The sequence below is a fragment of the Hypomesus nipponensis genome, chromosome 24 (genome assembly GCF_054491055.1).
Source record: "Hypomesus nipponensis isolate SF chromosome 24, ASM5449105v1, whole genome shotgun sequence".
In the NCBI taxonomy this organism is placed as follows: Eukaryota; Metazoa; Chordata; class Actinopteri; order Osmeriformes; family Osmeridae; genus Hypomesus; species Hypomesus nipponensis.
Genome location: NC_140384.1, coordinates 3,733,038 through 3,747,532, shown reverse-complemented (window position 1 = coordinate 3,747,532; position 14,495 = coordinate 3,733,038). Strand labels below are relative to the sequence as shown.

The 14,495-nt window shown below is 46.5% G+C and overlaps 1 protein-coding gene across 1 annotated transcript in view; it reads right to left on the bottom strand.

Annotated features, from left to right (window-relative positions):
- Positions 1-12,820, bottom strand: part of LOC146232754 (GDNF family receptor alpha-2-like) — a 34,315-nt gene extending 21,495 nt beyond the window's left edge. The window contains exons 1-3 of the mRNA XM_084690483.1: positions 12,309-12,820; positions 11,155-11,486; positions 4,231-4,317 (exon numbers count right to left, since the gene is read on the bottom strand). Of these exons, the coding sequence (XP_084546609.1) occupies positions 4,231-4,317; positions 11,155-11,371 (304 nt within the window). The 5' untranslated portion in view covers positions 11,372-11,486; positions 12,309-12,820. The remainder of the gene's footprint in view (positions 1-4,230; positions 4,318-11,154; positions 11,487-12,308) is intronic.
- Positions 12,821-14,495: the final 1,675 nt, after the last annotated feature.

The window sequence follows — 14,495 nt, the reverse complement described above, 5'->3', positions numbered from 1 at the left end:
GAGCTTTGTGCTACACGTGTGATTTTAATTGGTTTTGGGAGCGAAATGCCGAATTTATTCAGCGAGGGAAAACGCTTACAGTAGAGTCCTCGTGCCTCTCTTGAGAAAAACAGTAGGGGGTTCTCAGGAAGTGTACAAGGAAACCCTTTCAATTGTCATCCCCAGTTGTGTGTTGAAGACAACAGTCATTTTGTATGGAAATCCAACAGTTTGACTTCCCTTGCTAATAGAACTTTTATAGGGAACCCCACCTCGGCTCTTAAGTGTTGAAACCCGGCGATGGCAATCTCCTGAAAACACAATGCATTAATTACGGAAGCGAGCCTTGAAAGACGATGCACGGATTTGGATTTACTGCGGGGCACATTCCGAAATAAGGGATCTTCCTTCCCCAGTAATTGCTCTCCCACTGCCTTATTTGAATCCTGCATTTCATATATCATCCTGGACTCCGGGGGGACTCCAGGGACGAGGGGGGGGGGGGTTGGGGGTAGGAGATGGGGGTGGGGGCGGAGGTGGGTAGGGTGGGGGTGGAGGGGTTCAGTCCAGGATAGGCAGAGCTCTTGGCTCTGGGTATGTTCGCGGTAATTAGGACGGGTGCCAAAGTTTGGATTTAATACGACCCTGGGTGAGTGTGCGAGAGCTTGTTAGAAAGTCTTTAGTCTGTCCCCCCCGGAGCATGTCAAGCATTTCCCAGTCAAAGGGGCTTCATCAGTCATTAGCTCCTGTCCGGGGTGTGTGTGGGTCAGGGAGGCAGGAGGCAGGAGGAGAGGGGGCAGGAGGCAGGAGGCAGGAGGAGAGGAGGCTGGAGGAGAGGGGGCAGGAGGAGAGGAGGCAGGAGGAGCCCGGCTGCTTCCGGGGATCTAAAGACCCTGTCAGTGGGACGGGCTCTGTTTCCTAGATGGGGCTGGCTCTCGTAGTGCGCAGTACTGCCGTACGTCGCATTTCAAGAAGTTGCGGGGGGAGGGGGGTGTGGGGGGGGGGGGTCGTCGCTGTCTGAACATGTCGCCCAGCACTTGAGTGGTTTGTGAACAGCTGCTGCCGTCTCCTCCCCCCCCCCCCACGGCAGAAGCCTTTAAGTTTTGTGTTCACACTGCCATCGATGATTCTAATTGGCATGCACGGTCACTCTCTCAACTGTTCATCATGTACGGCAAAGAGGCAAATCAAACCTGCAGGACAATTCTGTTGCGGGACACTTTTTCGCATGCGAGTCCGTTTGTTTCGCTATCAAGATGCTGGCTCTGCTGCCTATATTCCCACAACGTCAGAGCAGAGCTCTTAATTGTGCCCACAAAATAAACTAATGAGCACTGCCATGCCTGTGTGTGGAAGATTATTCCATATTCAGTTTAATACCACCTTGTTAGAATAACGCTGACTGCAACAAAGAAGCAGCCTAATATGTTTCTCTCACGCTCTTACCCATCCACAGAGGAAACAGGGAAGCGACACTCAAAATTGTAAATTGTAAACTAATTAGTTAGAAAGTAAACATATTATAGTCGGATTAAAAACATACACGCGCAGACAGACAAACGCTTGCGCGCCAACACACACACGCGCGGGCCGCGCATACAGTACACACCCATACAAGCGACAGGGAAAGATCAGAACGGACAGTAATTGTTGAGAATCCAAGGTGAATATGTTCAAAGTTGCCATGCATGCTGAGCACGGATGGTGAACCAGTCCTTATTCCCCAGCTGTGGAAACAGGTTTCTACATTTAATTGGATAGTGGGCACGCGATGCTGCGGGGTGAGAGCCCCAGTGAGCTGGTGTTAGGAGGTCTAACTAAGGCAGTGTCAAACTCAATTCCTGGTGGGACCTAGCCCACTGTTTTCCTCTCTCTCTCTCTCTCTCTCTCTCTCTCTCTCTCTCTCTCTCTCGCTCTCTCTCTCTCTCTCTCTCTCTCTCTCTCTCTCTCTCTCTCTCTCTCTCTTTCTCTCTCGCTCTCGCTCTCTCTTTCTCTCTCTCTCTCTCTCTCTCTCTCTCTCTCTCTCTCTCTTTCTCTCGCTCTCGCTCTCGCTCTCTCTCTCTCTCTCTCTCTCTCCAGCCTCTGCTCTTACGTAATATAACACATAGGGTAAAAGGACTAGAAGACATTTTGTGTCTGATTACAGAAAAAAACGACAATAGTCAATAATAATTTAGCCTGCGATGGCTAATTTCACATTCAATTGGGGTTTGATGTGACGCTTTTGGACTCAATGAGGTGTATCCATGAGTGGTTACCCTCTGAAAGAGGGAATTGACTCATATAGCGCTGAACCCTGACAAAGGAACATTCTAGCAGCCAGTGGGTTCGTTACCTCTGTACACTGGAAGCTTTTCCCCCCTAACTTCTCTGCTGCCCTTATCTTTCTGTTTAGAGGAAGAAGAAGAAAAAAACCTCTCAGAGTGGTGGAGATTATTTTTCAATTTTCCAACCTTTCTTGAGAGAGTGTGTGTGAGAGCGAGAAAAATAGTGAAAGTGGAAGGACGAGAGAGAGAGAGAGAGAGAGAGAGAGAGAGAGAGAGAGAGAGAGAGAGAGAGAGAGAGAGAGAGACAGAGACAGAGAGAGAGACACACAGAGACAGAGAGAGAGACAAAGAGAGAGACAGAGAGAGTGGGCTCTGGCTTCCTCTGAGCCAGATATCACCCGCCCAAACCACCGTTTAGCTCACCGTTTGAGCCGTGATTATGCACACTTTGGTGCTCTTCAGACTGGAGAGAGAGAAGTCGTTCGAGAGGACGACCTCGCACCGGCTCGTCTATGAGCCTGCGGGCTCCTTTCAATACCACAATCAATTACTTTGTCCTCAGAAATTACACATAAATAAATACATGAGCCAAGCTTGAGGCCAAATAGATTTAGGAGAGCCAGTCAGACGGTTCCCCTTTCACAGATGGAGTAGGCTGGAGAACTTAAGAGACACCTTAATGAATCCCAGCAGTAGACCAATATGCTTTAGGTGTAAAGGAAGTGGCCCTTGAACCACACATACACCTTCGCAATCAATAGAGTGGTTTGCACAGGCCATCATGTTGGTTTTATAGGTATGGGAAAGTCAGCAAATATGACCTCTTGAATATTTAATTGGTATGGTTTTGCCCACCATCTAGACTCCCATAGTCCTTACTCTGTAGCATCGTTTGCAATATGCAGCGGTCTCTGTCCAAATCGGACCACTTGGGAGTACTGTAACTGTGGTTTGCACGGTGGTAGTGTGTGTTTTTGAATGTGTGCGTGCGTGCGTGTGTGCGAGTGTGCATGCACGTGTGTGTGTGTGTGTGTTTGGTAGGTGGTGGTTAGAATGTGGAACATGTTGTTAAATCAGGCAAGCTGCTTTCCTTACATACACTGACTTTAAAGCAATCAGTGTTACAGGCTCTTTATACATTGGCACTTTTTGTATTTAATATATCGACACTGGCATATTTTCAAAAGAAGACGGTTGTTACTGACTCAAAGCAAAAGGGATTATGCAAAAAAAAGAGAAAAATAGCGGGCCTTTCTTGTACTAAGATATAAAACAAAGCGAGATGCATCGGCCAAAATGAAAGAAGAAATTGTCTGCCGGCAGCTGTTGGCAAACGAGAATGTGTCTTCCTCTGGCTATTTTCTATCAGAACCGGAGGCAGAGAAGCGATTGCATTTTCAAGTGACTATCGCCTATAGCTGTGGAACTGTCTCAGACGGCGTCCAATCTCACCTGTTTTATGATGGTTTCCCAACAGCGTTATCCAGTGTAGCTGTGTCTTATAATAAGGTCTGCATTGATTAGCAATGCCCTGCTGGTAATAACCAGTAAACTAAATGGGAGCAATTGTTCCCTTGCTGAGGGCTCACTGTTTAATTAGTAAGCCAAATAGGAAATCAAACTGAAGGGAAAATCTATAAATGGGAAATATGGAGTCTAATACCCAGTGCACCTTAACTCTGAGGCATTATGCGGAGATACCACCCATATTATTCCTATCGGATTCCTCGTGGTGAGCTGTAACAAGTGTATGCTGCTGTGTGTGTTGAATCGACACCATGTTAACGGAGAGGTGTAAGGGGGTCTCTGGAGTGGAAAGTGGAGCATTGATGTGATGTGCGTGCATGTATGTGTGTGTGTGCGCGTGGAAGGAGCGTTACACGAATAGCGCAGACACTGCCACGCCCCATCCCACCAACCCTCATCCCACAGGCGACTCCGAATGGAGCCTCGTGTTTGGGGCCAAACATTCAGCCGCGGTCACCTGAGATGATGGAGGCCAGGCGGAGAGTGTCCGGCTGGCGGACCAGAAGGACGGGCTCATAGGGAGACGTCTCGTAGAAGTCCCCTCCTGGAAAAGAAAAAAACACACACGCAGGGATGACAGTTGTTAATAGCGTGTTCTTTCAGTCCGCCCGGGTGCAAATCATAAAATAGCACAGGCCAATGGTCTCACGTCAGGAAGACACCCACGTCCTCCACGAGAACCACCGTGTCCAATTTGGTCGAGTCGTTGTGTAAGATCTCGGCTATTGAAGCGTTAAGGTAAACATGCGGTTATTTTGTCCGGGTTGTCAATAACTCAGTGAAGGTTCAATTCAACAGCGATCCGAGTACAACCAGAGCGCAGCTTGCAAAGCAAAATGGGTTTTGTCTGACACGGACAAAAAAGCACACACCACCCCTGCAGATTTGAACCCTGCCAGTCGGCTAATTCTGTGATATGCAAAACAGATCGTTCACCGCGGTCAGATCATTCCCGTTTGGAGCGAACAGTTGGTCCTGGTGCGCTGTGAATTGGGGTGAAGGCGGCCTCCAACGTTGAATAAGCGGGCCGGCGTTTGTAAAAAAAAATTCAAATTAGCACTCGACTGACTGCGCAGCTCCCCTGTGCCCCCCTCTCTGCGGGCTCTAATCCTGCGTTTAAAATTCACAGCCATCCAGCCTGCTTCCAAGCCTCCAGTGTGTAATAGCTTTGCATTCTGATCCTAGCAGGATCATGGCAGCAAGGCTGCTGAGGGGTGGGGGGGGGGGGGGGTGGGGGGGGCTGAAGGGAGGGTGTGTGGTGGTGGGTGGGCAAGGTGTTTGTGTGTGGGTGGGGTGGGGGGGTAGAAGGGGGGGCAGGGTGTGTTTGTGTGGGTGGGGTGGGGGTGGAAGGGGGGGGGGGCAGGGTGTGTATGTGTGTGGGTGGGGTGGGGGGTGGAAAGGGGGGGGCAGGGTGTGTATGTGTGTGGGGCGGGGGGTGGAAGGGGGGGGCAGGGTGTGTGTGGGTGGGTGGTTAGGCCGCAGAAAATGTAACAAACCCAAAAACTAACTGTGGGGAGTTATCCTGGTTCCCAGCATAACTATCCAATCAACAGACATCTTCACTTTTTATGGAGGGTGTTTTTGTTTTGTGAAGCTTGACGGCAAATAAAAAAGAGGGTGTTTCCCTCGTAAGCATCCTTCACGGAGGCTCCGACAGAAGGTAACAAGTTATGTCCCGTTGTCTGTTCCTTGCCGTGCACGTTTCAGAATAAATAAATACAAATCTCTGCGATTTAAACCATAGCAGACTTGAAAATATTTTGGAGAAAAAAAAAGAAAAAAACACTTATCAGGCGATTGACACACTCGGGCGTGCAGGGAGCTGCAACACCAACTCAGATGTGAGTGGGAAACTCCGTCTTTGCTTCTTCTCCCAGGGGGTAAGGCAGCGAGGAGCAGTAATCAGCCATGTCAAGATGACCAGGGCCAGAGTACTTCCCAATTTCCTGGCCAGGAACATGGCTAAATACAGATTTGCTTCTAAAGGTGTTTACATTGGGCTACTTCGCCGGGGAAACTGGTAGAACACGCGCACACACACACAGAAACACACACACAGAAACACACACACACACAGAAACACACAAAGCCACAGCCTTTGAGTTGTGAGGCGACGCCACCATTTCCTCACATTGTGTAATGAGTAATCAGACTCTTGTGTGTCTGACACTTATGTGTCTGAGCACTGTTCTGGATCTCCAGGCAACCCTCCGGTTAGGGAGGAGGAACTTCTAATAACTCAAAAAGAACACGCAGTCAAAGAGAATCAGCCATCATATGGAATAGATTACTTACCTGGAAAGCTGCCTTCCTTAGCATAGCACAATAACAGACATACATTTTGGGTGCTCCAGCATCAGAATGACAACCAAATTCAACTTTATTGAGGTCTCTGGAAGCTTTCTCCCAGGAAGATGGTGTACTAAATGCATTGTGGCTCAACAAAGGCTGACCTGAAAAATGTTGCCCGTGTGTCGGGCTCTCTGGATAGAGAGATCCCAGTGGCTCCAGCGAGCTGTTGCTCTGTTATCTTCACTCTTTCACACGCGACTGACAATCAAAGCATCCCGCAGAATCTCTGCCGACCCCTTTCTGAGGAAAGGCTATTGACAGAAGCCATGTCGGCGAAGAAGGTGTTGGTGAGATTGGTGTGTGAGTCAGGGTGCGTTTGTGTCTATGCTTGTGTAAAGTGGCTGTGTGTGCATTCCGCCTTGTGTGTGTGTGCTTGTGTGTGTGTGTGTGTGCACTGTCTATGCGTGTATCTTGACTTTGATTCCTTTGTGTCCACATCTTTTGCTCGTCTCTGTGTGGAGTGCTCACACAGCCAGACGCCAGGTCCTCTCCCACCACGCTGGCGTGCAACAATTACCGAGCTGCCACTGAGAGAACCTCGGAGATATCCAGCCACGTCTGTTTACCGTCCCCTTGCCACAGATTGCTGTTACAGCCTCAAATAAAAGCCACGCGTTTAAGATTGAAAGGGCTTGTACTCTGAATTCCCAAGGTCAAGCTTTCAAGGACCAAGTGTTGATAGGAGGTTCTGGAAAGTCTCCGCTCGGTGTCAGGTCTAACAGCTGACCTTATCATGATGTCATAACCTCTTGGTCTTTGTGCTTTGCTTTGTGAAAGAGTACAAACGATTCACTGCTAGACGCATCTTATCCTAATCATCTTATCTCAATGAGGAAAATAAAGTCACAGAGTATCAGAGCCGCGTGATAGAAAAGACATGAGCAGTTAAAACACAGAAATACACAGTGTTTGTTTACACTTTAACGAACCCCAACTCAAGGTTCAAGCACAGAGATCATTTCACAACCTTCTCTGGGAACCGTGTCGTTCAACAGTTGCCCCGACCAATTATGCATTCATCAAGTAATAAAAAAAATAAACTCTTCCCAGCTGTTTCGTGGTTAGATGGTTTTGCCGTGGGGCAACAACTTATCGTGGTAATTAAGACTTTGCTTGACATCTTCGGCTCTGACAGACTTGCACATGGCTACAGTGGCACAGGAATTCAGGCTTCATTGGAAATGAATACTGTTCTTCTCTGGATTAAGAGACTTCCGCTTCAGGGTCTTTTAAAGCTTTGAAAGAACAGCCTATCTTTCTCATCCATCACAGATCCATTATCAAGGAGAGACAATTCTTCAGATGATGGAACACTCCTATGGATTTATGGATGAACACATTATGGCCTGCTGGAAAGTACATATTAATAGATGTCCTTTACCCCGCCTGCTTAAAGGTGCCTTATGACTTATTGGGGTGGGGTTTGGGATATTGATTTCATATTGAATCATTGTTAAGGATCGTTTGAAGCGGAAATTTGCTGTGGTTGCGCTTTTCTGAAGTTGTCTCAATGATGCCATTCAGCTTACTGTAAACCTCCAAGGCAGGATGATTCCCACATCAGAACTGGATTCATGAAGCAAAATGGACTGTCACTTTTCAGCCGTCTAAGAGTTGAGAAATAAAAATAATCTACTGTGCAGCTGAAAGTCAATCAAACTATACTGCCGTATTTCGACAGAGGCGGTTTTCCTACTGGTCATAAAAGATCACTAGTCTCAATAGCAGTTTCCTGGATATTTTTACATGTGCATCCAGAATATGTACACTGTTAATCCATGCTGAAATGCAAGTTTTGTCAAAACCCAGTTTAGATGTCATTTTAATTCCCCTGAAACATGCTCTATGAGCCTTGAGTTACCGTATAGGAAATCATTAAAGAGATCTGCAAGGAAAACAGCACCCATCCTGTCATCACATATCACCGATCCTTTTCACGTTCAACGTAGGTTGGGGGCCCGAAAACCTGAATTGATCAGTAACAGTTATTGACAGATCCCTTCCTCAGATGATAAAGTAGTCACCTTGGCAGTGCATCAAGGAGAGGAGACCCAGGAGAGGAAATAATGGGTGGAGGAATAGGGGAGAGGAAGAGGGGAGAGGAAGAGAGATGAGGAAAGGAGGAGAGGAAAGGAAAGGAGGAGAGGAAATAAGGGGAGGAGAAAGAGGGGTGAGGAGGAGAAGGGAGGAGGAGGGTAGGAGACGGAGGAAGAAAGGAGCAGATGGAAGAGGAGGGGAGGAGGAGGAGGAGAGGAGACGAGGACGAGAAGAGGGGAGAGGAGGAAAACAGAGAGGACATATTCAGCATGCAGAGGGGCCAGTTCCTATCACCAGGCTCACAAGAGAAATGTTCTCCTTATGACAGTAGATGGCTCAGGTAATGGTCGGTGACTGCTACCATTGCTCATAGTAATGATGGTTCCACTGAGGAATACTGTGTACTTTTGTAACCCTGTGTCTTCCTATCTCCACCCACCCCGTCAGCATCACCACCTGACTCACCTTGCCTGGAGCTCTAGTGCAAGCCTAACATGCAGAAACAGGTTAGGTAGCCCCACTAGGACTCGGGCTGGCCCCTACACTAGCAGCCAACTAGCTATGCGGTATGAACACAAAACACCGACATATTCAGATGCTGACCTTTAGAGCACTGGCATTCGTGAACATGAAAGAGGATAGATCATTTCGCAAAATGTGCTACTGTTTGTGATTTCATGTTGGATTGCACTGCAAGGCCTGAGACTGAATGTGGCGTATACATGCCGAAATCTGTCTCCCTAATGAAACGGTGTCACCGTCGCATAAAAGACTCCAGTTCTCCTCCTCTTGAGCTTCAAAGTGTGAGGCGTTATGATATGAACCTGCAAAGGTACCACTGGATCGATGACTGAAGAAAGAAGACTTATTGTCGACAGAATATTAATCCCCAGAACTTCTTGCAGGTTGGCCAGGCCTAAGGCAGAATGGAGGGGAAAGGCAGCCATCACTGAAGGTGCACAGCGAAACAAGTTATCAGGGCAGTATGTTCCCTCCATTTCCCATAGAAATGACTCTTTGTATAGATTCGAGCTGCAAACCTCTGTTGTTTGACCGCGAGACAAACCTATTCAGAAGAGAGCAATTTGTCTGTCAAGGGCAAGCGCATAGACAGTCATTCCTTCTCGATGCAATTCAGCTCATGCTTTAACAAATGCTTTAAAACGAGAAAGATTACACACAACACAAATGACAGGCTGCACATGTATGCACCATTTCAACGTGACTCGACGCCGACCAGATTGAATGGGGTTGAGTCACAAAGTGTTTGTGAAGCCGTCACAGAAGACCTCCAGACCGAGCTGGGTGGGGCCGTGGCCACGTTTTCCAGAGTCCCTGCGGGCTTTTTCAGATGAACTTGGAGCGTCTCAAAGTGGCCCCTCTTGCAAAGTGCCCACAAAACAAAGTGCCTAAATTGGTTAGCACTCACTGGACCAATAGCAACGCTGGGCTCTTCCATCCAGACATGTCAGTGAAGCGGACGGACCACTCCCAAACTATCTTACGGAGAGATAAAGAGAGAGAGAGAGAGAGAGAGAGAGACAGAGAGAGAGAGAGAGAGAGAGAGAGAGAGAGAGAGAGAGAGAGAGAGAGAGAGAGAGAGAGAGAGAGAGAGAAAGAGAGAGAGACAAAAAAACATGCCCTCTTAAAGCTCTGGGTACTCTTTACCACAACGTTCAAACTTTTCCTTGTTCGTCCTCAAACGATTTTTTAAGTGGTTTTGCAGCTTTTCCGAGTGTCTGTGGGGAATGCTTCCATCGTGTTTGTTTCCAGAGAACGATGTTATACACGGATTGTTTCCAGTTAACAAAAGCCTGGTTGACTGCACAATGGATCGTGATTAGATTAAAGCTGAACTGTAAGAGCTTTGGCCTGCATTAATGCCAGTTTTTATCTCCCTCGACACGGCCAAAACAGGGCACTCGCGTTCTCCGGACGGTTGTGCTCAGTGAAGGGCATTGAGGGGGTCTCTCTTGTCCGTAGACGAGGCTCATTTTGCTCTCAACACAACAGAGTGACTGAGGCGAGCCGGTTGCATTCAGAGAAGCCTGCTTCTGTATCTCAACATTTCCCCTGAATTCTGTCAGAAACCCTCTGCTGCCATCAGCCTGTCCAAGTGGAGCTGGTGCTCAGAGCGGTCGACATGCGAAATCAGATCACGGATCGCAACACAAAACCCCAAATGTGCCGTCGTCAGCCAGCCAGTGACTTAGCCATGCTTGAGTGGCTGTACACTTTCCCTCAGCTACTGAGTAGATTTCGATCTTACAAGTCATACCATTTGGCATCAAAATCTGGAATGAATTTCTTCATTACGCTTGCAAACGATAACCATGCAGAGTATGTTTTCTAAGAGGTCTGGGGAAAACACTGAAGCATGGTCTTGATCTGGACAAGTGGGCATCTCGGGGCCGTCGAACAGTGGGATCGTAACTTAATAACAAGATAATATGGAACACTTTAGGTGAAACCAAAAGCGTCTCCCATAGCAGGTCCCGTTGATGTAATTCTATTACTGCCCCATTACCTCCCAGGCTGAGGAAAGATCTGGGTCATCAGAGGTTTCGGGGTGGACTTTCTTTCATGGTGGGGGGTCACATTAAGATCTCCTACAACGTTGCTTCATTCACTTCATCTTGAGGTTGTCCAGCTCTAAAATGCAAACATTCCAACTCCTCCACCAGTGGATCACAAACCCCAAAAAGATACTCTTTATGAGCGTCCATAAAATTGAACATGTTCAGCGAACATTTGATACACCTCGCTGCATTTTGTTATTGCTTTTGGTGGCGGTAAGCACCGGGGGTGTTCCATTCCTCTGAATGTAGCCTCTTGCCTTCTCTCTGACAAACCCAACATGACTGAAACAGACTGGGCATGCAGTGTATTGGATTAGTTAAGGCCTGCCAACAAAATTCAGATGGTATGGAAGAACTTTCTGGAATGGAACACGCCCCAGGATGAACCAACGCAGTAGCAAAGTGGGTCTCACCTTCGATCAGATCCATGTGGATGGACCAGTAGCTCTGCAGACACTGCAGTTCCTTCTTCATTGCCCTCTTGCATCGGCAGTCATACAGGGGGCTGACCAGCAGCACCTCCAGAGCCTCTTGGCACTCCCTGTTGGCCAGCATGTCCTTCTCCCTGCCCACCAGGCACTGGCGCATCACCCGGTACCTCTGGCTGCACTTCTGGTTCTGGTTGCACATGGTACTGGCCTGCACACAGTCCACCCATTCGTGGGCTCCAGTCCTAGGCCCAGCCCCAGCTCTGGCCAGGGCCAGCGCTGTGGAAGAGGAGCCCCCCAAGAATAGACTACCTCATCTGGGGAAGAGGGAGGCAAGAGGACAGGGAGGTCTCATTGGTCATGTGATGAGGAAAGTTACAAGGGGCAGGATGACACTGCCTTGATAGGGTGTTGACTATGATGACAAAGGCTTTGTTCTTATGCTGCACAGTACGTTAGAGTATGCTGTGCGGTATATATTTTCTTTGTCATGTTGCTATGTGCAATATGGAGATGAATGACAATATGGGTTGATTAAAAAGCTGTAAAGGGTCTCTTGAAAGTGTCAATGTTTTTTTACACAACAGACGCAGGCAAGATAATCTAATGACAAGAGAGACACCTTCAGGTTGTACTGAACCTGCAGGACATTTAGAAGCAAGCCTACACCTTACCTGACTTCGCATCTTGACTGACATGAGAGGAAAACTAGAGTCAATTGCATTACAAATGCATTTTTTCCACATTTTTATGAAATTGCACTTTATACCAATGGACATATTCCCCCCAAAATGTATGTCTTTCAAACTTTACCCATGCATGGGCTATAGTTATCATCATGCAATTATCCGTTCCTTACATTAATTGCAGTGCAAGTTATGAACTAGAAAAAGCACTTAGTGGATTTAATTCGTAATTCGACAAAAACTAAGATATTCTGAAAATATATTTCAGTATACTGACCAATGGATGCAGTATAATTTAACAGAATTTAAGCACAAAATAGGGCGCATTGAGGTTATAAACATGTTTGCGAACAAATGTACTTAAAAAACAAAATGTTCTAAATAAATTTGTCGTGTTTCACTTTCATAACATATAGCCAACATATGCATTTAGATATATAGTTCTCATCTCACCTAATAAAAACAGCATACTGTAAAGAAAAATCCACATGATGGTAAATTGGTAGATTCGGCGACAAGGTACGAAAAGGATAGAGGATCCGATTTGACTTTTTATATTCCGTATCCTTTTCCAAATCGTTGACTCCGCGTCGATCAGTATAGGAATTCTCAGTATCCTCCTGTAACTCCCGATTCTAAACAAACTCGGCTTCAGTTCCTCGTTTGAATAATCCAACAATTTTAATATAAAAAATACTTCAAGATCTTCATAGGCAAATACATTTATCCATGAGAGTTGTTATTTCTGGGGCCGTATAAACATATCGAATAGACAAAACCATCTCCTCTTCAATTGAGTCTAATCCGGAATAACCCTTTTAGGGAACAAATACTTCTCAAATTGAATTTGTCAGTTGGTGATTTATGGCAGAAAACCACAGCCACATTGAAATCTCAGCGGAAAGCAAATAAACTACCCCTCAACTGCGAAACACCAGAGGAAAGCAGATCCCGACTTCTCCCTTCAAAAGCAGCGCGCCTCTGACTTTGGTGCGAGAGGCTGCGGCTCTACAGTCTGTTGAGGAACCACACCAGCTCAACGAATAAGTTCATGCGTACCAGCAGAGGGCAATACGAACTCATTGTTATGATAGAAAACTAAGGTCACAATCGATGCATTAATAAGCATGACAAGAGCCTATATTATTCCGGCTGGCATGGCACGATTACTGTTAAGTCTAATTCCATTGCCTTTACTGAAGTGGTAAATATAGCATATCGGGAGAGTTTAATGCCATAACATGTATGGTAGCCATCCATGCACTAGGCTAGTTAAAGTAAATTAAACAAATAGGCTATAGCGTTTTGCAAATTATGTTTGTCAATAGATTGTCGATAGAGGATGTAGAGACTAGAGGTAGCCTAACATAGTTTGACTTAAGCCAAGGTCGCACACGTTTTAAACAGCATACATCATAACAGGACCCTCATTCGTTTTAGCAATTGCAATAGACTCCATTTGGCATTAGTAAGCCTGATGTGGTCTCCTCAAAGATCGAAGGCGGTGGGAAAATGAATACAAAGCATTGTATTGTATCAATGCCAAGGGAGCCATGAAGCTAGCGTTCAAGAACAACAACCCCTATTTTTCACAATGTGCTGATGTCCCTCACATTACTGAAATGACTGGGTTGTGCATCACTTCTTAAGCAGGGCCTAGCCATTATAAATCTTTACAAATCTTGAAAACAAAGTCTCCATTTAGAGACAGGGATAATGACAAACGACCCGAGCCACTCGCTCACAATGACAGTTGACTGTCAGACTGGCTTCTATCCCGGGAAAAATAGGCATGTGTGTAATCAGGAGATCAGTTTTGCCCTGTTGGCCAATGATCTCCCCCAGAGTTTTACATCCCTATTGAAGATGATTAAATAAGGGCCATAGATAATCACATGGCAAAGCTTCACAGCAAACGGCAACCAGCATGGCAAAAATAGTCGAATTAGTTCCCACGTTGTGAATTCTCTTTCTTCTCATAAAAGATCAATTTCTATGATAATGGAGTTCACGTAAATCCCCCCCTCCCAATTCAGTTCACCGTCAGGCTATCAGAGCCCTTGGTTGGAGTTTATTCTTGTTGACATGGAAAGCCTTGGCTTAATCCATGGGTTTTTAATTGCAGGCTGTAGCTCCATTTCAGTATTTAATATGTGCAATTATAAACATACAGAGGTGTTTAGAAAAAGGCAAATGTAACCCGGTAAGAGACTGGCATCCATTGCCATCCTTACATGTGAGCTGCTTATCAACAACGACAATCGGGTGGAGAATAACTTCTCTGCCCTGTTAGCTGCGATTGATTAAAGGGTGTGTGGAATCTCAAAGTGCTTAAACACAAATTAGTCTCGGATTAATTCAAGGTCATGAGGTTCCTTGCACTCCAGACCTCTCCCTCCACACACACACACACGCGCGCGCGCACATGCACACACACACACACACACACACATCAATGTCCATGCCCGTTGGATAGAGCAAGTATTAATTATAGTATGGAGGTACACAGAGCAGTTGGGCATGACTGATTGGGTTAGGAATTATAGGGTAATTAATGTGTAACCTGGGCCGACACAGCTTGAATAGAGAATAAAAGCTTCTCTCCTTTAGCCTGTCTGCTCTGCGTAGTTATGGGAACAG